This window comes from Narcine bancroftii, chromosome 5 (genome assembly GCF_036971445.1).
Source record: "Narcine bancroftii isolate sNarBan1 chromosome 5, sNarBan1.hap1, whole genome shotgun sequence".
Taxonomy (NCBI): domain Eukaryota; kingdom Metazoa; phylum Chordata; class Chondrichthyes; order Torpediniformes; family Narcinidae; genus Narcine; species Narcine bancroftii.
The window spans coordinates 107,030,999-107,054,896 of record NC_091473.1 but is presented as its reverse complement, the minus strand read 5'-3'; the positions used below and the strand labels follow the sequence as shown (position 1 = coordinate 107,054,896).

Here is a 23,898-nt window from a genome sequence, read left to right as displayed (position 1 = left end):
GCCAGCAACATACAAGCTCCACAAAAAGTATTAAAAAGTCAGTTTAAAAGCTCAAAAACCAGAATTTTATCATCAAAGCAAGTACTAAACAACCGAGGCAACTGAGAACAAAAGCTGAAGAAATAATAGCTCAGCCAGGAATGTCAAGTGAAAGCCTGATGAGGAGCTACTCAGTAGGGGCCTTAAGACCTGCTGAAGACTGCAGAAATGAGGAGTCAGCTCAAGATGTCCTGAGGATATTGGAAACTTTATGCAGTCATTTTGCAAGTATGGAATCAGCGAAGGTAATGGAAATTAAGGAAGTTGTGGAAAACTTAAGAGAATGAATGAATCATTCAGAGGCTGAGCTGGACAAAAGACAGGCTGAAGGCACTGGAAGAAAAAGCAAAAATATGGGCGTAAGAATCATTGGACTGAAAGAAGGAATAGATGGAAAAAACGCAGTGAGTTTCTTTGAAACATGAATCCCACAAATGCTGGGTCAAAATAAGTTAAAGGTAAAGTTACAAATTGAAAGGGCTCACCGGACCCTCAAACCCAGAACTGGTGATCAGCGACCACGACCAAATTATTAAGTTACTGGGAAAGAGATGCGATCTTGGGAGCAGTATATGAATATTCATAAAATAATAATGGCCCATTAGGAGTGGACAATGCAAAAGTAATGTTTTTCCAGGGCTATATCCCTGCCTTGGTCAAACAAAGAAAAGAGTTTGATGAGATAAAGTGACAACTGCGATTTAAAATTTATGAAAAGATTAAAGTCAACAGCTGAAAGGGCTGAAAAGACCATTTCAAAACAGGACTAACTGAAAGATGTATCATTTTACTTATACTAATAGTACTGAGCCATCTTGTTTTCACTGTTAAAAGAAAAAAAAACCATTGGTTTATATGGAGAGCTCTGAAAAGACTGGAAGGTCATAAGGAAAGCAGCAAGGGGGAACTCCAACTTGCGGGGGGGGGGGAGAAGGAGTGATTTTAAAAGATGGCACCAAAGGGAGGGTTTCTTCTTCTTCTTTGGAAGAACCCACGGGCTTTTCTCGCGGACTTCTGGGTACCATTGTTAAAATCACTGTCAGAGCTCGGATATGTGTGTTTCTTCAAGGGGAAAATATATGTGTTGGAAGTGTCTTTTTATAGGGAAATGTTACGAGAGTATTTAGAAAATTGGGAAGGGATTGTTGTTATGTAATATTTGTGTGAGAAATGGTACGGATAAAACACTAAAATTTATTAGTCTTAATATTAATAAGATAAATGGGGCGGTGAGGAGGAAGAGGGGCTTGGCATACTTAAAGAAATTAAAAGTGGATATAATCTTTTTGCAGAAACACATCTTACCAAATTCGAACATAATCAATTAAAAGGAGGATGGTTCAAAGGTAAGAGGGGTGGCTATTCTAATTAATAAAAATACACCAGTGTTAATAGAAGATTCCTTGATGGATCAAGCCGGAAGGTAGGTAATGGCACATTGTAAAATTTATGGAGAAGCATGAACATTTATGAATTTTTAGGCCCAGAATTATGACGATAAAGCTTTTATGAAGGACATCTTAAAAACAGCAGAGGGAAGACTTTAATTGGAGGAGATGACTTTAATTTCAGCTTGGACCCAATACTAGATAAATCAGCAAGAACAATAACAAGGGAGAAATCAGCAAAAAACACAATTTCATGTATGAAAGATCTAAATCTTATCAATGTATGGAGTCAATTAATTCCGACAGAGAGAGACTACTCTTTTTACTCAAGGGTGCATGACTCACATACAAGGAATGACTTATTTTTAATGTCTGCACAGTTAAAACATAGAGTGATAAAAACAGAATACCTAGCGAGGCTTCTATCAGACCATTCTCTATTAATATTAACTATAGCAACAGCGGAAAAGCAAGAGAATGTATGCAGTTGCGTCTCAATACTACATTGCTAAAAATAACAGACTTCTGCAAATTTATAAAGAGACACATATTTTGGGAAACAAATCTGCCATCTACTAATAATAGTTTTCTGAAATGAGACATGATTAAATTATATAAGGGGACAAATTATATCCTATACAAAGAATATTAAGGGGGATCATATGGCAAAAGTAAACAATTGGAGAAGGATATTAAAGAATTAAAAAATATATCAAAGAACACGACTAAAAGGGGCATTAATAATTCTTTGAATTGTCTATAAAACTCAGGTGGAAATTCATCCTCTCCTAGTGCTTTTTTTTAGCCTGTAGCGTGCCCAGGGCCTTTTTGATTTCTTCCCTTGTGAAGGGAGTTTCTAATTCTATCCTATCTCTCTCTTCCAGTAAAAATCCTTCCATTTCATTCTCATCTATTAATTCTGATTTGTATAGTTTTGAGTAATATCACCCAAAAGTATCATTAATTTTACTTGTATAGTGAGAATTACTGGAAAATAAAAAGCTAAGATACAATACAAACATATAGGACTGAAAAAAAAATTAAAAACTAAACACCAATACTATGAGTTGGGTGAATATCACACAAAGTTTTAGCTTGGCAGATTAAAACAGAGGAATCATCAAGAACGATAAATGCTATCAGAACAGTAAAGCACACTCTAGAATACGTGAAAAGAAATTAACAATATTTTGGATAATATTACATAAAACTATACAAATCAGAATTACTAGATGAGAACGAAATAGAAAGAATTTTGCTGAGTGTCAAACTTCCAAAGGTGGAAAAGAGAGAGAGAGAGAGAGAGAGAGAGAGAGAGAGAGAGAGAGAGAAAGGATAGAATTAGATACTCCCTTCACAAGGGAAGAAATCGAAAAGGCCCTGGGCACCCTATAGACTAAAAAAAATCATGGGGAGAGGATGGATTTCCACCCGAGTTTTATAGTCAATTCAAAGAATTATTTATGCCCCTTTTAATGGATGTCCTGGACCAACCTGTTGAGACAGAGACCCTCCTGTAGTCATTCTCAACTGCGATTATTAGTATTACCAAAAAAGAATAGGGGCCCACAAAAAATTTCATCAGACAGACCAATATCCCTGTTAAATGCTGATTATAAGATACTAGCAAAAGCATTGGCTAACAGGTTAGGATAATACTTGCCAAAACTGATATATATGGACCAAGCTGGATTTATTAAGGCATCCCTCAAATTGTCTAGGAAGATTATTTAATATAATATACATGGCTAAATCTGAACGAAATCCAAGTATTACAGTCTCCCTAGATGTGGAAAAAGCATTCAACCATTTGAAATGGCCCTTTTTATTTAAAACACTGGAAAACTTTGGTATAGGCAGAAAATTTATTAATTGGATAAAAACTTTGTGCCATAAACCACAAGCTAAAATAATAACAATCAGATGTCAGCAGTATTCCCCTGAAGTAGATGAAGCTGACAGGGATGCCCCAGCACTTTTTATTTTAGCAATTGAATTGCTGGCAAAGATAATAAGAGGGAATCCAGAGAAAAGGTCTTAAAAGTCAGGCAACAAGAGCACAAAATTAGTCCACTCGCCAATAATGTGCTATTGTACCTATCAGAACCGGCTACATTTTTGGAAAAACAAGTAACACAAGAAAAATTTGGAAGAAAATCAGACTACAAAATAATTATGGATAAAAGTGAGATAATGCCATTAACAAATTTGGAATATTAAAGATACTAAAAAGGAAGTAAATTTAAATGGAATACAAATAGAATAAAATATCTTGGAATAGCAACTGACAATAACTTGCAAAATCTGTACATACTAAATTATGTTCCTCTTTGGAAGATTAGAAGGAGAACTACAGAAATGGAGAGACCTACCGATTACTTTGGTGGGAAGGGTTAACTCCGTCAAAATGAAAGTGATGCCAATCACTGCCTATTCCATTACCTAAAAACTTATTTAAGCTTCTAAACAACCATATGAGACAGTTCCCATGGAATAATAAGGTACCAAGAATGACATTGGAAAAATTGACATGGGACTATGGGCTACGAGGTCTCAGACTTTGAGATTTCTTGCAGCCTTCTTCACTAAACCCCCGTCTTGGGTTTAAATGGGAATGTACTCAATGGAGGAGGGGGACGCAAAGGATTTTGTCCATAAATGGAGTTTCAAATCACTAAAGAAAAAGATGGATAACCCCATTCTAATACACAAGATTAGAATGTAGCAAGAAATTACTGAATGCATAGGGGGAAAAAAGTAGGGATAATAATAAAAGCACCATGGTGTAAAAATTTCTGTGGTATGACAAAACTACAAGCTATATTAAAGATCGTTACAAGGAAGGAACTCTTATGTCCTTTGAAAAATTGAAACACAAATACAGAGTGGCCAATGGGACCTCCTTCAGTTTTCTCCGGCTTGGATCGTTCTTAAGAGTGTAACAGATTATGTTACAGTTCATATTGTATATAGATATGTTTTAAATGAAATAAATTGTGGCAAGTTTTTTTTTAGTTTAGCTCATATAGAGATACAAACACTTCAAAACAGATCTTGTTTAAAATGCTGGAGCTCTGCTCAAGCCAGAGTCCAGGCTCCGAGTGCCTTTGCACAAACTTTGAAGAATGCCTGTAAGGACTTCACAAGTTGGTGTTAATTGGGCATGCTGTGGAGTAATGTTATGAGCCCAGAGGACCCCAAAACCCAGCAGCAATAGAAATTCACCAAGACAAAAGGTTACTTGAACAAAAGTCGCTTTTAATTATCTTTAAACATGAAAACAGGATCTAACTTTAACTTATTACTATTTACTTAACCTAACTTAACCCCCTTCTAATTCTAAGCACACATGTATGTAATGGGAGTGCAAGTTCAAAAAAATTATTTAATTCACAATCCAATCTCACTCCTCCAAGTTCACTGGTTGTAGGCTATTCTTAAACTGTTTATAGAATTGAACATTTATGAATCTTCACCAAGCTTTGGTGCTTGAAAGATAAATAGTCGCCGCTCAGGAAGGTTCTTGTTAGTTTTCAGAGAGAGATTTGTTGCTCATTGGATACCCATAACTGATTCTTTCTGATCAGCCACGTCAGTGTCTTGCCAAAGAAACTTGCCCCATCAGTGTTTTCCAGATGATAACTTCTTTCTTTCAGGTCACCACGGAGCGTCTTTTCTGTTTCCCTTATTTCAAGTGAAGTATTATACAGGCAGCCATCTCCTTTTGTATGGACCACAAGGGCTTTGACTAGGCTGAACTAAGAGCTCAAAATCCATCTTCAAAATGTTTTTTTTTCCACAAGTTTGTCATGTTCCAGTCCCAGCTGCTGCTGCTGAACTGTTGAACTGAGAAAACCACATGACCCTCTTAGAATAGCCAGCTGCACTCAGATAAACTGCAACTCCGGACCTAATCTTCTGAGTTCGTTCATCTGTTGCTTTCTAAAACAATAATCCTTTACTCCACAGCTCCCAATTATCACCAACTTGTGAAGTCCTTATAGGCATTCTTCAAATTTTGTGCAAAGGCATTCAGAGCCTGAACTGTCTGGCTTGAGCAGAGCTCCAGCATTTGAAATGAGATCGGTTTTGAAGTGTTTGTATCTCTATGTGACCTAAACTAAAAAACCTGCCACAAATGATCTCCTTTAAAACATATCTCAATACAATATAAAATATAACAATCTGTCACAAGAGAAAGATGGGGACCAATGTTGCCTCCCCTACCTGAAATCAGTGAAAGTGAACGAACGCTTTAGATGGGGACTACATCCAAATTTATAAAAATGTACAGAGCAAAAGTACAAAACCAGGTTGCAGAGGTCAAGGGAAAGATGGGAGTTGGAGTTGGACTTGTGTGGTGATTTCAGAAAGAAGCTGGTCAGATTTTAATATAGCTGGTGTAAGGACAACATGAGATCAACTATAAATGCAAGATATGAACTAGTCCAGTACATTTTTTTTTTTAAAAACACCAATTATATCTTATCCCACAAAAGTTACAGAGATCAAAAGCCGAAAATTCAGAGACCTGTTTCAGATGTGGGACTGAGACAGGAACTTTTCTATGTGCCACGTGGTCGTGTGTGAAAGTGAGGCCATTTTGGAAAGAAATCGCAGAAAAATTAACCAGGATAACAGGCGACCCAAAGCTATATCTATTAGGTAATTTCATGGAAATAAGCAACAAATTGACAAAATATCAAATCTCATTCATAAAAATAGCAGAGCAAACAAATGTATCACAATCACTTGGAAGTCCGACTCCCCTCCTCTTATAGCACAGACTGTGGAAATGAACAGCTATATGCCTATGGGGAAAAAAAAATCACATATAACTGAAAGAATAAAAATAAAACTTTGTAAAGGACTGGCAGCCATACCTGGACCACATATGGACCCAAAAAGGAACAAAAAAAAGGTGAGTGAGTGAGTGAAAAAAATTTCCCCAACTTTACTATATACTTAAAAAATATTTAAGAACTGACGGTATCTGAACGCACGGAAGGGAGGAGGAGGGAAGGACTGTTTTGTTTTTGTTTGTTGTATTTGTGAGAAAAAATTTAATATATTGTATATTTAAAATTTCACTATGTATAATTTTGGGGAGGAAAAATATAAGATATTTTTTAAAAAACTGTTTGACATGCTGACCTTCTCCAGCATTTTATGTTTTTACTTCAACCATGGTGTCTACAGACTTCTGTGATTTACACAACTAGAGGTTGGACAGATTTGGTTTGTTTTCTCTGGAGCGTCAACAGCCAAGATGTGACTGGATTGAAATTTATAAAATTATGAGTCATTGATAAGATACAGTCAGAATCCTTATCCTGTAGTGGCCCACAGCCCGCTCTGCGGGACAACACAACAAACAGCTGTTGAACACAACGATCGGGTAGACAGCACGTGGGATGAGACGCCCACTCACGTTGGCCGCAGGAATAGCCAGCAGATCGCAGGGGGTCTAATCTGGGCCCACGCATCTGGGACAGCCAATCAGCAACTGGCCTCGCTCAAGCCACGCTCTAGTGGTGGCATGGCTGGTTGTCTATAAAAGGCAGAGCTGCAGCGCAGTAAAGCCAGTGTCGATTGCACTCCCTTGGTGTGAGAGTCTTCTTTCAACCGTGAGCAGTAACCCATTATACCTCGAGCAATAACTCTAGCAACCCTGCTACAATCCTTCAGGTAAAAATGCCACATACTCGGGGACACCTGTTTAAAGTGTGTGGGTGGAAGAGGGCAAATGAAATGTGCAGGATAACGGTTTGTTTCCCCGCACAGTGGTGGCTGCCTGGAATGGGTTGGCAGGAATAGTTGTGGAAGCAAATGCAACCGTAGTGTTTAAGAGGTTTCTAAATAAACATCTGAATATGCGGGGGATAGAGGGAAACTTTCCTATTTATTACTTTTGATTACCTCTCTGCCACTGACTTCACAATTAATACATACTAAATTCTGCAGTTACCCATACATTATAAAGGTGGTGCATCAAACATTACATTAGGCTAACTACTCTAATAATTATTGCATAAATTAGAATCAAAGGTTAGCTATTTTCACATGCAGAAATGTTCGTTACAGAAGATCATTTGGCAAACACAATCCTTTTCCAGTCAAATCTTAGGTCTAATATGTTGTATATCTGGACACAAATTATAATTACATGACCAATAATAATAACAATGATTATACTTGTTACATCTCAAAAACACGTGAAAGCTATCGATACTCACTGCAGTTTTCCAAATCACAAACCATTCCTCATGTAGTATTTGGCCCCACACCATTTCTTAATTCCAGAAGGCCGTTTTTTTCCAGTAAAAATGTTAATATGATTTGCAGGATTTCAAGAAAGAACAAAAAATGGAATGACAATGCCTTACCCTTCCTACTGGTGAACCACAGCATACAGTGACGAAACATGACAAAAAGCTGATCACATTAATGTTAAATGAATGAGAAAGCAATGATAGCACATGAAAGAAAAGATAAATAATGCTGATGGAAGAAATTGTAGGTTTGTAGAACAGAAGTCTCCACCTTAAAGACGAGTGCTGCTTTCATCTTTCCTACTCATGCACATCTGCAGTACTCAATAGAGGCACAACCCTGCCTGGCTAGGTAGTTTTCCTGCCCGTGCTGTTAGTCCTCTGGTTGTGCAGCAACAGTTAAAACATAATTAGCTGTTCAAAAAAATATAAATATCTAACAAGACATTTTCTTGATAATGTGTTCATTTTGATATAATATTCAATTTCTGCTGAAGATGAATCCTTGTTGAAAACATTTTTTAATAGAGTTGCCAAATATCTAATTTTTAACCTGCTTGTTAATCAAGGACAAGTTTCAGTCTCACGTGCTTCACAAAGCTTGTCAAATATCCTGATTCAAGTGCCAATTTTCATTTAAAATCTCCACAATCAGAGCATGTCCATCCCTTCAAATGCAAATTAGAATCATTCAGCTCTCACCTTGAAAATGGAATGTCTTCTGATCCACTGTGACTGTGAAAGTGCTGTCATCCTCGTCGTCTATACCAATCACAGCTCCCTATGAAAGAGAGACCAAATAGCTTGAAGCAGTGACATCATTAGTCTACTGCATAGGAATGTTAAACACCCAAACATAATATTCCACCATACCTATCTTTCCTACGATATGTCATACAAAATTCCTGATTTTACATTTGCATGCACTTTGTTTTATAAAATGGAAAATACACAACAGCTGAAAGAAATTCAGCAGCTGCAAATCCACTGCAGATTTTACAAACACATTCCTCACCAATAAAAAAAAATGTGCATTTCAAAATCTAGTTTTAAAAGAAAAGCTAGTCAAATTCATCAGAATCCCTGCAATTATGCATGTATTTTAAAATTTTAATAATTTAGAACCAAACTGAAATATTTCCACAATCAATAATCTGCAAATGTCTGGCTTTTCACTCCCTCCAACATGCTTTTGTCAGACATCTAATTATAATCAATAATAATAATGTATAGCTTCAGAAATGCACTAAACAGCAGTTTCCATAGACCCAGTCCAATCAAAATAACGTTAATTGCTTAACTTTAAAACTTCATTTTTATTGCAATGACCAGATATTAATCAGAGCAAGTTTACCTTGAATTTAAATGTGTCTTGCATTATCAAACCAAAAACAAAAAATGAAGAAATATTCATCATGTTGAGAGCAAGAGGAGGGTTTAAAAAAGTGTGAACATACTGAGTTAATGATGTAATTTAAGACTTTAGACTCAAAATATTCTCTCCGTATTGGTTGTCTGGCCTCCACCCCCATCTTTTTCAGGTTCAAGTCAATTTCCAGAATCTACTAATTTAAAAAATTTATGGTCACTATTCTCAAAAATGTAAATCATTGTTGAACCTAAAAGTGCTTTGGTCCATAATTTTTAAAAACATCACACATACATCTTAAATAAGTTCTGAAAAACTACTGTTAATTGTTAAATACGGTACCAAAATGTAAAAATTAACCCCAATTTCAAAGGCAGATAAGACAATAAAAATGCCCTTGATTTATAGTGAAGAGTTTTTATTTGTTATGAGTCCAGAGGACCGCAAAACTCAGCAGCAATAGATATGCAACACAACAAAGGGTTACTTAAACAAAAGTTGCTTTTAATTATCTTTGAACATGAAAATAGAATCAAACTTTAACTTATCTCTATTGACTCACTTAGCCCCCTTCTAATTCTAAGCGCACTTGTGTGTAATGGGTGTGTAAGTTCAGCAAAGTTCTTTGGTTCACAGTCCAATCTCCCTGGTTGCAGGCAATTCTTGTACTGTGCACAGAAGTTAACATTAATAAAGTTCACCAGGCTTTGGTGCTTAACAGGTAAATGGTTGCCACTCAAAGGTTCTTGTTGGTTTTCAGAGAGAGTTTTTTTTGTTTTAATCAGCCACTCCAGTGTCTTACTGATGAAACTTGCCCCCTTAAGGGTTCTCCAGATGATAACCTCTTTCTTTCAGGTCACCACAGAGTTCCTCCCTGTTTCTCTTATTCCAAGGGAAACACCGGTGAGCCAGTCTTCTCCTTTGACTAGGCAGTCTTCCAAAGCTTGCCAGCTTTGCCCTCTGGAACTGATGTCTGCCTCTCCTCTCTCTCACTCCCTCCAAATCTCTGAGCCAAGCCTGTTTTTTGTTCGCTCTCTGCCTGCAAAGATCACATGACCTTCCAGACAGTAAATGCTATTTTCCAGACAAAGCTGCTACTGCCTGTTGTTACATTTGTTGTCTTTTGCAAAAGCTCCTGCAAAAATTCTGTGTTTTCAAGTGTTTGTGTGTGACCTGCTCTAACAAACCTTTCCCAATTTATCTCCCAAACACCTCTAAATACTCTGTCATATATTGAATAAAATAAACAGGACAGTAAAAGTAACCCTCGCTAATTCAATGTTTCATTCTGCAGAAGTCAAAGAAAACTCTTCCTGCTCTGCAAAAGTTTGACTACTACAACCATCATTCACAACAATAACACCCCATCAGGACACATAGCATTTGCAAGAAGAATTCATGAGTAAAGACAATAACAGAGACAATTTGTTCTCTTGAACGCAAGGTCAATTCTGACAAAAAAATATATTAATTTGAAATATTACTGCCATGGTCTTCTTGGCAAAAAAAATGATCAGCTGAGTATTTTCAGTCCTTTTTGTTTGTCTTTCACATTAAGTAATAAAAATACTGCAAATCACTTGTCTAACTCAAATCCAAAATTTCCTATTGACAGTTAATACAGTGAGAATAATACACTATTATGTATGGTATGTGAACTAAAATGGAAAGTGCATAGGATTGCCAACTTTACAATAAAGTTTTTAGTTTTAAAGTGCACAATTCTCTTACATTTGCAAATAAGTTCAAAATATGGCTTTGCCCTTGACTATTATATTCACAAGAAAATAGCACACTTCTGCATATGTTGAGTCTTTATGCTACTTTACATTTGAAGCCTAGGAATCATTAATTAATGGAACTGGAAGGCATCATGTAATGCAGCAGGGCCATTCACACCCAGGAAGAGAACATTAAAGGTTAGTTTCTCTCAGCAAGAATGGAAGATAGGCACAAAAGAAGACAACAGTAAGTACTGGTCAATTCCACAGCAAATAGATGAGAGCTAGGTAGTCCTGCCGAAACCAAATGTGACAAACAAGATGTGCTCCACACCAGGGTCATGCCTAGCGCGGAATGCCACACTGACCACCGGCTGGTTCGCTGCAAGCTCAACCTTCACTTCAAGCCAAAGCCCAGGAACAATAAAGCCCCCAGAAAGAGGTTCAATGTTGGAAACCTGCAGTCAGACGAAGCGAGAGGAAACTTCCAGGCAAACGTCAAAGCAAAGCTCGACGTTGCAACCCGCCTCACGGACCCGTCCCCTGAAACCCTCTGGGATCAGTTGAAGACTACCATACTGCAATCCACTGAAGAGGTACTGGGCTTCTCCTCCAGGAAAAACAAGGACTGGTTTGACGAAAACAGCCAGGAAATCCAGGAGCTGCTGGCAAAGAAGCGAGCTGCCCACCAGGCTCACCTTACAAAGCCGTCCTGTCCAGAGAAGAAACAAGCCTTCCGTCGCGCATGCAGCCATCTTCAGCGCAAACTCCGGGAGTCCACCAAATGAGTGGTGGACTAGCCTCGCCAAACGAACCAAGCTCAGCGCGGACATTGGCGACTTCAGGGGTTTCTACGAGGCTCTAAAGGCTGTGTACGGCCCCTCACCCCAAGTCCAAAGCCCGCTGCGCAGCTCAGACGGCAAAGTCCTCCTCAGCGACAAGATCTCCATCCTCAACCGATGGTCAGAACACTTCCAATCTCTTTTCAGTGCCAACCGCTCAGTCCAAGATTCCGCCCTGCTCCAGCTCCCTCAACAGCCCCTAAGGCTAGAGCTGGATGAGGTTCCCACCCTGGATGAGACATATAAGGCAATCGAACAACTGAAAAGTGGCAAAGCAGCAGGTATGGATGGAATCCCCCCAGAAGTCTGGAAGGCTGGCGGCAAAACTCTGCATGCCAAACTGCATGAGTTTTTCAAGCTTTGTTGGGACCAAGGTAAACTGCCTCAGGATCTTCGTGATGCCACCATCATCACCCTGTACAAAAACAAAGGCGAGAAATCAGACTGCTCAAACTACAGGGGAATCAAGTTGCTCTCCATTGCAGGCAAAATCTTCGCTAGGATTCTACTAAATAGAATAATACCTAGTGTCGCCGAGAATATTCTCCCAGAATCACAGTGCGGCTTTCGCGCAAACAGAGGAACCACTGACATGGTCTTTGCCCTCAGACAGCTCCAAGAAAAGTGCAGAGAACAAAACAAAGGACTCTACATCACCTTTGTTGACCTCACCAAAGCCTTCGACACCGTGAGCAGGAAAGGGCTTTGGCAAATACTAGAGCGCATCGGATGTCCCCAAAGTTCCTCAACATGATTATCCAACTGCACGAAAACCAACAAGGTCGGGTCAGATACAGCAATGAGCTCTCTGAACCCTTCTCCATTAACAATGGCGTGAAGCAAGGCTGTGTTCTCGCACCAACCCTCTTTTCAATCTTCTTCAGCATGATGCTGAACCAAGCCATGAAAGACCCCAACAATGAAGACGCTGTTTACATCCGGTACCGCACGGATGGCAGTCTCTTCAATCTGAGGCGCCTGCAAGCTCACACCAAGACAAAAGAGAAACTTGTCCGTGAACTACTCTTTGCAGTTGATGCCGCTTTAGTTGCCCATTCAGAGCCAGCTCTTCAGCGCTTGACGTCCTGCTTTGCGGAAACTGCCAAAATGTTTGGCCTGGAAGTCAGCCTGAAGAAAACTGAGGTCCTCCATCAGCCAGCTCCCCACCATGACTACCAGCCCCCCCACATCTCCATCGGGCACACAAAACTCAAAACGGTCAACCAGTTTACCTATCTCGGCTGCACCATTTCATCAGATGCAAGGATCGACAATGAGATAGACAACAGACTCGCCAAGGCAAATAGCGCCTTTGGAAGACTACACAAAAGAGTCTGGAAAAACAACCAACTGAAAAACCTCACAAAGATAAGCGTATACAGAGCCGTTGTCATACCCACACTCCTGTTCGGCTCCGAATCATGGGTCCTCTACCGGCACCACCTACGGCTCCTACAACGCTTCCACCAGCGTTGTCTCTGCTCCATCCTCAACATCCATTGGAGCACTTACACCCCTAACGTCGAAGTACTCGAGATGGCAGAGGTCGACAGCATCGAGTCCACGCTGCTGAAGATCCAGCTGCGCTGGATGGGTCACGTCTCCAGAATGGAGGACCATCGCCTTCCCAAGATCGTATTATATGGCGAGCTCTCCACTGGCCACCGTGACAGAGGTGCACCAAAGAAAAGGTACAAGGACTGCCTAAAGAAATCTCTTGGTGCCTGCCACATTGACCACCGCCAGTGGGCTGATAACGCCTCAAACCGTGCATCTTGGCGCCTCACAGTTTGGCGGGCAGCAACCTCCCTTGAAGAAGACCGCAGAGCCCACCTCACTGACAAAAGGCAAAGGAGGAAAAACCCAACGCCCAACCCCAACCAACCAATTTTCCCTTGCAACCGCTGCAATCGTGTCTGCCTGTCCCGCATCGGACTTGTGAGCCACAAACGAGCCTGCAGCTGACGTGGACTTTTTACCCCCTCCATAAATCTTCGTCCGCGAAGCCAAGCCAAAGAAATGTGAAAAGTTAAATACTTAAGGGAGAGAGAGAGATATTCAAGCGTAACAGGTAGCATCTTGCACACAAGTTCCAAAGGAACCAGCTTCAACGAGAATTGCCAGGTGAGTGATTCATCACAACTTCTATCAAACTTGTTCTTCAGAAATGACTGTGCCACTTGCAAAAGTGTTTCAGAGTATCAAAAACTTTCATTTTCATGGAAGGTGGAGATGTTTGTTTATGACAACACAATGATTAATTCAAGTCCCTACTCCTGGGCGTGGCAAGCTGGCGTAGGGAACAGACGTGCCTTCCAGACCTCTCCTGACTCTGATTTATTGTTTTGTCTTTAAGTGCCCGTTAAAGTTCTTTTAAAAGTTTATAAACAATAAGGTGTTGGATTAGTGCCTAATGGTTTATATGCAAAAAAAAGGTAAAAGAAAACATCAACAGACTGTTAAAAAACTACATTTTCTGAAATTGTCTGAGCCTACTTGTTTACAAGAATCCAGGACTCAGCGTAGAATGGATTCAGAGGAAGACGTACAGAGTTTGGCATTGAAGTTCCGTTTTAAGCCGGTGAGGCTCTCTGAAGGACGCACTCAACAGCTTTCAGAACAAAGGCCTGGACGGGTGCCAGTATTTCACACAACGGCCACTGTGAGTGCTGTTACTGAGTCTTTGACAGTTGAATCAGCTGGGGCACCACCAGCTGGAGAGTTAAAGAGCTGTCATTCAACTGCTACAGTGGTGGCGCTGCAAAATGCATCTTCAATTACAACGGTTTTTCCAGACATCGATTCAGTGAAGATGATTAAAGAGATTTGGCTTAAAGATAACCCTGATCTTCAGTCTCCTGGCATTGCTGGGGGGACTTTGAGAGGGATTTTTATATGAAGTCAAACTGCTAGAAAAGATACTAAATTAAGGGGACAGAAGATCCCGTGGTCTCGAAGGAACAGCAAGACCCCATTATGCCTGAATCTACTTCTGTTGAAATGTCTGTTAAGGATCTTGAAGATAAGATATATTCTGTATCGAGTCACTTAGCTAATTTTATGAACCTGTTTATTTCCAAGATTAATGCGATGGTGGAAGACATTAATGGAGCTTTTAAGCTTGAAACCATTGAAAGATTTGAAATGTGTGATCAAGGTTTAGTCGATGTACAGGATCAACTGCAAGATGAAAATAGAATAATTGAAACATTGCAGATCCAAAATAAAAATTAAGCAAAAAAGGTTGATTATTTGGAGAATCAATCTAGATGGAACAACGTTAAAATTGTTGGTTTGCCAGAAGGCATAGAAGGACCAGATCCAAGAAAATTTTTTACTGAATGGATTCCACGAGTGTTAGGACAGGATAAATTCCCTGAAGGTTTAATACTGGAACGTGCTCATAGAGTTTTAAGAAGAAAATCTTTTTCAGGACAGAATCCAAGACCTGTTCTGATCTGTTGTTTAAACTATTGTGACAGAGAGACAATTTTACGTATGGCTATTAGAAATGCCCAGCAAAATAGATCTCCTTTGATGGTTCAGAAAAATCCTGTTTTCTTGATTTGAGTCAAGAAATTATGTTTCAACGATGCAAATTTAATTCTGTGAAAGAACGGTTGTGGAAAAAAAGACATAAGGCAACATTCAGGTATCCTGCAGTACTGAAGATTTTTCAGGATGGAAATCAGCCAAAGTTCTTTGACAATCCTAAAGAGGTTATGGACTTTGCTCAGTCTCTACCAATCATGCAGTTTCAGCAACGATGTAGTCCTTTAAGGTCTCCAAAGAGAGTAGAGATGTAAGGTGGGATCCAGATTTTTAAAAGAAATGGAAGCAATGGTGACCGAAGTGGTAACGTTGATTTAAAAAAATAAATCTTTTATCTTTTTTTTGAGAAGAGTTTAAATAGTTTAAATAATGATGATAGTTTAATGAAATGGGAGTTGGGAGAGGGAACTGGGTGGGCACTAGTTTCCAGAAGTCATCAGCTACCTGTGAGTTATCTCACACCCAATATTTTGCAGGAGTTACCGCTTTGGGCGGTTTAAACAGGAGGAGGTAGTCATGACCTCCGACCTGTTTTTTTTTCTTTTTAATTTTCGTGTTAAGAAGTGAAGGTTTTTTTTTAAATAAATAATTTTTTTTTAAAAACTCTTTTTGTTTCCTGATTGTAATTGAGAGGGAATTAGGAGGTTTTTTTTCTCTTCTTTTTTTTCTCTCTTTTTTTTGGGGGGGGGTTTTCCTCTCTTTTTTTAAGAGGATGATGTCACAGAAGATAATAAGTCAAAAATTGAGGATGTTGAATTAGATGAAGAGGAAGATGAGGGGAAAGGTGATAAGAAGAAAAAGAAGAAAACCAAGTACAAATATATTGAGGGAGAAGAGTTTAATAAAATTAAGTTAATTTCAATAGAGAATTTTGAAGATGTTATAAATGAAGAATATGGAGAATTTTATAAGAGTTTGAACTTTTTTTTTCTTTTTTTTATACAAGGGGAGGGGAAGGGAATAAAAAGTTTATCTGATTGTTTTTGTCAGGGATGTTTTTGTTCTCTCGATGAATTATAAAGGAAACTTGGTATTAATGGAAATTCTGTATTTATGTATTATTAATTATGTTTTTTTTGTATAACAGATATGTGGTTGATATATGATTTTAATATTTGAACTTAGTTTTAAAGTGAATTTCATTTGTTAAATACATGTATTATGTTTGATTTAAATATATGTTTAAGGGTATTATTTTAGTATTGATATTTTTTTTGTTGTTAGTAATTTTTTTTGTTAAGTTTTATCCTTTTTTTTGTAAGTGGGGTTTTTTCTATTTTATTTACAACATTGTTAATTAATTCTTCACTCTTTATTTTGGGGGGAGGGTTGGACTAATTTTAAATTAGACGATTAATGTGTTATAATTATTGGGGGGTTAATTTGTGTAGTTTAATGATGTAGTATTCTAATTTTTATTATCTTATTTTTTATTATTTCTTTAAATGTAATTTTTATTTTATTCATGTTATAAAATTTTAAATAAAGTTTTAAAAAAAAGTCCCTTCTCCTCAGTAATGAAAAAATACAGATCAGTATCACATTCAGGCACGAGCTTCTAATTTTCAAGCAACATTCATGCCACACAAATATTAGGAAATGACAATTTCAACAATAAAATAATAAGATAATTAAAAAATAGGCTTTTGATCCAAAATATGGCATAGGAAAAGCAACTGGACATCTGTAACCCACAAGAAGCTTGTTGCAAGAAGTATGAAAGTATGAAAGAACCAATTAATGGCTGCTGGAGACTTGCTGAAAAGGTCAAATGGAAGGGATGAAATTCAATAAAACTCTAATACTACACTACCTAATTCATCAGAAATCCAACAGTTAAGCATCACACTCACCTGCTTCAAATTTCTGCATTCCGCTTTAGACTCAATATATTGAGGCAAATGTAATATTCTAACATATTTTTAAAAATAAAATGCGTGAGAATATTAATTAGAATTTTTTTTTTTTTTTTTTACATACAGCACGGTAACAGGCCATTTCGGCCCCATTACAGCCAATGAACCTACAACCCCTGCTACATTTTGAACAGTCGGAGGAAACCCACACGGACATGGGGAAAACGTATAAATTCCTTACAGACCATGTGGGATTTGAACCCCAATCCTGATTGTTGGTGCTGTAACAGCTTTGCACTAACCTCTATGCTAACCGTGTTGACCATTAGTCTGGAAAACAGCCCAATAGTCTGGAAAAATCTGCAAGTCTCATGTATGGTGAATTAATGAAGTTTTACAAAAGAAAGTAGTTGAAAAAGGGGAGGAAAAAGAAAATCAAGTCAAGAATGAATATATTAAAAATATTATATGTTGTCCTTTATATTGGCTGGCATGGTTGGCGAAGCAGATAGTGTAATGCCTTTACAGCATCAACGATTAGGACTGAGGAAGTTGCGTGATGGAGTAGTGACCAGTAAGAAAACACCAGCCCTCTCCAGAAAAGTTAAAAAAAAAGTAAAGAAAAAGCAAAGCCACAAACACAGAATCCATAACAAATTAAAAATAAAGGTGTAGAGAAAATGGCAGCAAAGAAAGAAAAACCAAAAACAACGGTAAGAAGAAGGAAAGATGTCAGAAGAGAAAGGTGAAGGCCTTACATGTACGAGGAAGCCCACCGTGGAGAGAGAGAAGCCCACTCCCTGAGGTCAGTGGAAACCCCGAGCGCAGGACTACAAAGATGGCTCACGGAGCCAAACAAAAGTGCGCGATGCACACGACAAAAACAACACCAACGGGAGGGGGGACCAGCTGAGGAGTAGATCTCCACAGCTTCAACAGACAAGAATAACATGACAGCAAGGCTCCCAACAGGAAAACATAGAAAATAACAGGAACAAGAAGGAAGAGAATAAAAAAGGAAATCAGAAAAACAGTAAATTACCAACCCAGAGGAAGAAGACCAACACCAAGACACCTTTAATGAAAATAATAAAAACTAAAATACCTAACAAACTAAGATAAATAACCCAACAAGAAAATCAGAAGAGACAGAAGTAAAGGAGACAGATCCTGGAGTGGACTCGGAAGGAGGAAAAACATCAAACTCTACACAGAGAAATGGAAGATGAAGGGAAGGGACAGTACATGGATAAAAAAAAATTCAAGAATATATGGAAACATTAAAAGAATGGCTGACACAAAAATTCAGTGAAATAAAAAGAAGAATAAAAGATACAGAAGAAAAAGTGAATAGATTAAAGATGGTCATGACAGAAATAGGAAAAAGAGTAGACAAGGTGGAAGAATGAGAAACAGCCATAGAAATGGAGGTTGATGACTTAAAAAAAGAAATTGGAAGAATCTGATAAAAAAAAGTTAAAGAAACACAGGAGTTGTTAGCTCAGAAGATGGATATAATGGAAAACTATAATAGGAGAAACAATATAAAGATAGTGGGCCTTAAGGAAGATGAAGAAGGCAAAGATATGAAAGAATTTATAAAAGAATGGATCCTCAGGGTCCTAGGAATGTCAGAATTACAGGAAGGAATGGAAATAGAAAGGGCACACAGAACATTAGCCCCTAAACCACAGCCACAACAAAAACCAAGATCCATTCTAGTAAAATTCCTAAGATATACGACAAGAGAAAATATATTGGAGAAGGCAATAAAAAAAAATAAGAGAAGACAAAAAACCACTGGAATACAAAGGTCAAAAAATTTTTTTCTACCCAGACATAAGTTTTGAACCCCTAAAGAAGAAGAAGGAGTTTAACACAGCAAAATCAACCCTATGGAAAAAAGGTTATAAATTTATGTTAAAATATTCTTCTTTGGCTTGGCTTCGCGGACGAAGATTTATGGAGGGGGTAAAAAGTCCACGTCAGCTGCAGGCTCGTTTGTGGCTGACAAGTCCGATGCGGGACAGGCAGACACGATTGCAGCGGTTGCAGGGGAAAATTGGTTGGTTGGGGTTGGGTGTTGGGTTTTTCCTCCTTTGCCTTTTGTCAGTGAGGTGGGCTCTGCGGTCTTCTTCAAAGGAGGTTGCTGCCCGCCAAACTGTGAGGCGCCAAGATGCACGGTTTGAGGCGTTATCAGCCCACTGGCGGTGGTCAATGTGGCAGGCACCAAGAGATTTCTTTAGGCAGTCCTTGTACCTTTTCTTTGGTGCACCTCTGTCACGGTGGCCAGTGGAGAGCTCGCCATATAACACGATCTTGGGAAGGCGATGGTCCTCCATTCTGGAGACGTGACCCATCCAGCGCAGCTGGATCTTCAGCAGCGTGGACTCGATGCTGTCGACCTCTGCCATCTCGAGTACTTCGACGTTAGGGATGTAAGCGCTCCAATGGATGTTGAGGATGGAGCGGAGACAACGCTGGTGGAAGCGTTCTAGGAGCCGTAGGTGGTGCCGGTAGAGGACCCATGATTCGGAGCCGAACAGGAGTGTGGGTATGACAACGGCTCTGTATACGCTTATCTTTGTGAGGTTTTTCAGTTGGTTGTTTTTCCAGGCTCTTTTGTGTAGTCTTCCAAAGGCGCTATTTGCCTTGGCGAGTCTGTTGTCTATCTCATTGTCGATCCTTGCATCTGATGAAATGGTGCAGCCGAGATAGGTAAACTGGTTGACCGTTTTGAGTTTTGTGTGCCCGATGGAGATGTGGGGGGGCTGGTAATCATGGTGGGGAGCTGGCTGATGGAGGACCTCAGTTTTCTTCAGGCTGACTTCCAGGCCAAACATTTTGGCAGTTTCCACAAAGCAGGACGTCAAGCGCTGAAGAGCTGGCTCTGAATGGGCAACTAAAGCGGCATCGTCTGCAAAGAGTAGTTCACGGACAAGTTTCTCTTGTGTCTTGGTGTGAGCTTGCAGGCGCCTCAGATTGAAGAGACTGCCATCCGTGCGGTACCGGATGTAAACATTGTTGGGGTCTTTCATGGCTTGGTTCAGCATCATGCTGAAGAAGATTGAAAAGAGGGTTGGTGCGAGAACACAGCCTTGCTTCTCGCCATTGTTAATGGAGAAGGGTTCAGAGAGCTCATTGCTGTATCTGACCCGACCTTGTTGGTTTTCGTGCAGTTGGATAATCATGTTGAGGAACTTTGGGGGACATCCGATGCGCTCTAGTATTTGCCAAAGCCCTTTCCTGCTCACGGTGTCGAAGGCTTTGGTGAGGTCAACAAAGGTGATGTAGAGTCCTTTGTTTTGTTCTCTGCACTTTTCTTGGAGCTGTCTGAGGGCAAAGACCATGTCAGTAGTTCCTCTGTTTGCGCGAAAGCCGCACTGTGATTCTGGGAGAATATTCTCGGCGACACTAGGTATTATTCTATTTAGTAGAATCCTAGCGAAGATTTTGCCTGCAATGGAGAGCAACGTGATTCCCCTGTAGTTTGAGCAGTCTGATTTCTCGCCTTTGTTTTTGTACAGGGTGATGATGGTGGCATCACGAAGATCCTGAGGCAGTTTAACTTGGTCCCAACAAAGCTTGAAAAACTCATGCAGTTTGGCATGCAGAGTTTTGCCGCCAGCCTTCCAGACTTCTGGGGGGATTCCATCCATACCTGCTGCTTTGCCACTTTTCAGTTGTTCGATTGCCTTATATGTCTCATCCAGGGTGGGAACCTCATCCAGCTCTAGCCTTAGGGGCTGTTGAGGGAGCTGGAGCAGGGCGGAATCTTGGACTGAGCGGTTGGCACTGAAAAGAGATTGGAAGTGTCACTTCCAATCTCTTTTCAGTTAAAATATACAGCGGTGCTTAAAATAGTTATCCCGGGGCAGCAAAGCAAACTGTTCTTGGATCCGGAAAAAGCACGAAAATTTGCAGAACACCTACAAAACAGACAGAGAGATGAAGAGATGTAACAAGAACAAAAATGACAACAAACTATATATAAAGAATAATGTATAAGTAAGAACTAAGAAGGGAAAGAAAGGGAAGAAAGGAAGTAAGGAGAGAATTAAGAGAGTGAGCTTTGTTATATGTGAAGATTAAAATATTTTCTGGGGGGCTGGGTGGGGAAGAATAACAGTCACTGTGAAATCAGTTGACATTTGCGAGCGGGTTCACAATCCAAATAGAGAGGGGAGATGTGATCGTCCGACAAGGGACAAAGGGCAACTCAGAGAGGGGAGGGACTATTGGGGTTAAGGAATTTTAGATATGGGAATAGTGGAAATATTTTATGTCTTAGAAATGTTGTCTTACAATGTGTTAAAAAAAAACCAGAAATGGATAAGAAGGGAAGGTGGTAATGAGGAAACGGAAAGGAAAGGTAAACAAAGTATGAAATGGTCATGTTGAACCAAATGATTTTAAATATTAAGGGAATACATAACCAAATCAAAAGGAAGAAGCTGTTAAATTTACTGAAGAAAGAAAAAACTGATATAGAATTCATGCAAGAAACACATCTAACTGAAGTAGAACACAAGAAATTAAAGAGTGATTGGATAGGGCATCATATAATTCAAAAGCCAGAGAAGTAGCTATATTAATCAATAAAAATGTACCAATCAAAATAGAAAAGGAAATAATAGATCCAGCAGGGAGGTATGCAATGATAAAATGTCAGATATATTCAGAATTTTGGAATTTACTCAATGTATACGCACCTAATGAAGAAGATCAAAAATGTATGCAAGATATCTTTTTGAAGATCGCAGATACGCAGGGAAATATACTAATAGGAGGGGATTTTAACCTCAATTTGGACTCAAACTTGGATAAAACTGGAAAAAAGACTAACAGAAAGAACAAAGTAACCAAATTTATAATTAAATCAATGCAGGAAATGCAACTTTTGGATATATGGAGGAAACAACACCCGAAGGAAAAGGAATATTCATATTATTTGGGTAGACATAAAACATATTCAAGGATAGACCTATTCCTGTTATCAGCCCACATTCAAGGAAAAGTTAGGAAAACGGAATATAAAGCTAGATTGTTATCGGATCACTCACTCCTGTTATTGACAATAGAGCTGGAAGACATCCCACCAAGAATGTATAGATGGAGATTAAACTCCATGCTACTTAAAAGACAGGATTTTAGAGAATTCATTGAGCGACAAATTAAAATGTACTTTGAAATAAATACGGAATCAGTGAAAGATAAGTTTATACTATGGGACACAATGAAAGCATTCATCAGAGGGCAGATAATAAGTTATGTAACTAAGATGAAGAAGGACTACAATCGGGAAATAGAACAGTTGGAAAGGGAAATAACAAATACAGAAAAAGAATTAGCAATAAAGAAAGATACAACTAAAAGAAAAGAATTAACAGACAAAAAAATAAAATATGAAACACTACAAACATATAAGGTGGAGAAGAACATAATGAAGACAAAACAGAAGTATTATGAACTAGGAGAAAAAAACGCACAAAATACTAGCGTGGCAACTTAAGACAGAACAAACTAAAAGAACGGTATTGGCATCAAGGAAAAAGGACAAACAAATTACATATAACCCAACAGAGATCAACGAAAACTTCAGGGAATTCTACAAACAACTATATCAAACTGAAAACGAAGGGAAAGAAGACAAAATAGGTGAATTTCTAACTAAAATTAAACTACCAAAATTGCAAACAGAGGAAAAAAATAAATTAATAAAACCATTTGAAATAGAAGAAATACATGAGATAATAAAAAAAACTACCGAACAATAAAACGCCGGGAGAGGATGGACTCCCAATAGAATTCTATAAAACATTTAAAGACTTATTAATTCCTCCTCTCCTGGAAGTAATGAACCAGATTGAAGAAACACAAAACATCCCAGATTCATGCAAAACAGGAATAATTACAGTAATACCAAAGACGGGGAAAGATCCACTAACACCAGCATGGTATAAACCAATATATCTCTACTTAACACAGATTATAAGATAATAGCTAAACTATTAGCAAACAGATTGGCCGACTGAGTACCAAAAATAGTAAAACTAGATCAAACCGGATTTATTAAAAAAAGACGAACAACGGACAATATCTGTAAATTTATTAACTTAATCCATGCGGTACAAGGAAACAAAACTCCAACAGTGGCAGTTGCTTTCGACGCAGAGAAAGCCTTTGACAGAGTAGAATGGAATTATTTATTCAAAGTACTACAAAAATTCAACCTACCAGAGAAATATATTAATTGGATTAAAGCATTATATAAGGGACCATTGGCGAAAGTGACAGTAAATGGATATATATCAAACCAATTTAAATTAAGCAGATCAACAAGGCAGGGATGTCCACTATCTCCCTCACTGTTCGCGTTAGCTATAGAACCATTAGCAGAACTGATAACAACAGAAAATAAAATAAGAGGGATAAAAATAAAAGAGAAGAAATATAAAATCAGTCTATTTGCAGATGACATCATAATATACTTAACAGAACCAGAAATATCAATAAAAGAATTACATAAGAAATTGAAGGAATATGGAGATGTATCGGGGTACAAGATCAACGCAAATAAAAGTGAAGCAATGCCAATGAATAATGCAGATTTCACAAAGTTTAAGAAAGAATCATCATTTAGATGGCAAACACAAGCAATTCGATACCTAGGTATACAACTAGATAATAATCTCAGCCATCTATACAAACTAAATTATCAGGCATTAATGAAAAAATTACAAGACGACTTAGAGCACTGGAAAGACTTATCACTAACATTGATAGGAAGGATAAACTGTATTAAAATGAACATCTTCCCAAGGATACAATACCTATTTCAATCATTACCAATTCACCC

General features: G+C 38.6%; 1 protein-coding gene across 13 annotated transcripts in view; it reads right to left on the bottom strand.

Moving 5' to 3' along the window:
* osbpl9 (oxysterol binding protein-like 9) overlaps positions 1–23,898 on the bottom strand; it is a 293,549-nt gene that overhangs the window by 157,488 nt on the left and 112,163 nt on the right. For all 13 annotated transcript variants that reach the window (XM_069938639.1, XM_069938640.1, XM_069938634.1 and 10 more), the window contains one exon: positions 8,402–8,480. In XM_069938639.1, the coding sequence (XP_069794740.1) occupies positions 8,402–8,480 (79 nt within the window). The remainder of the gene's footprint in view (positions 1–8,401; positions 8,481–23,898) is intronic.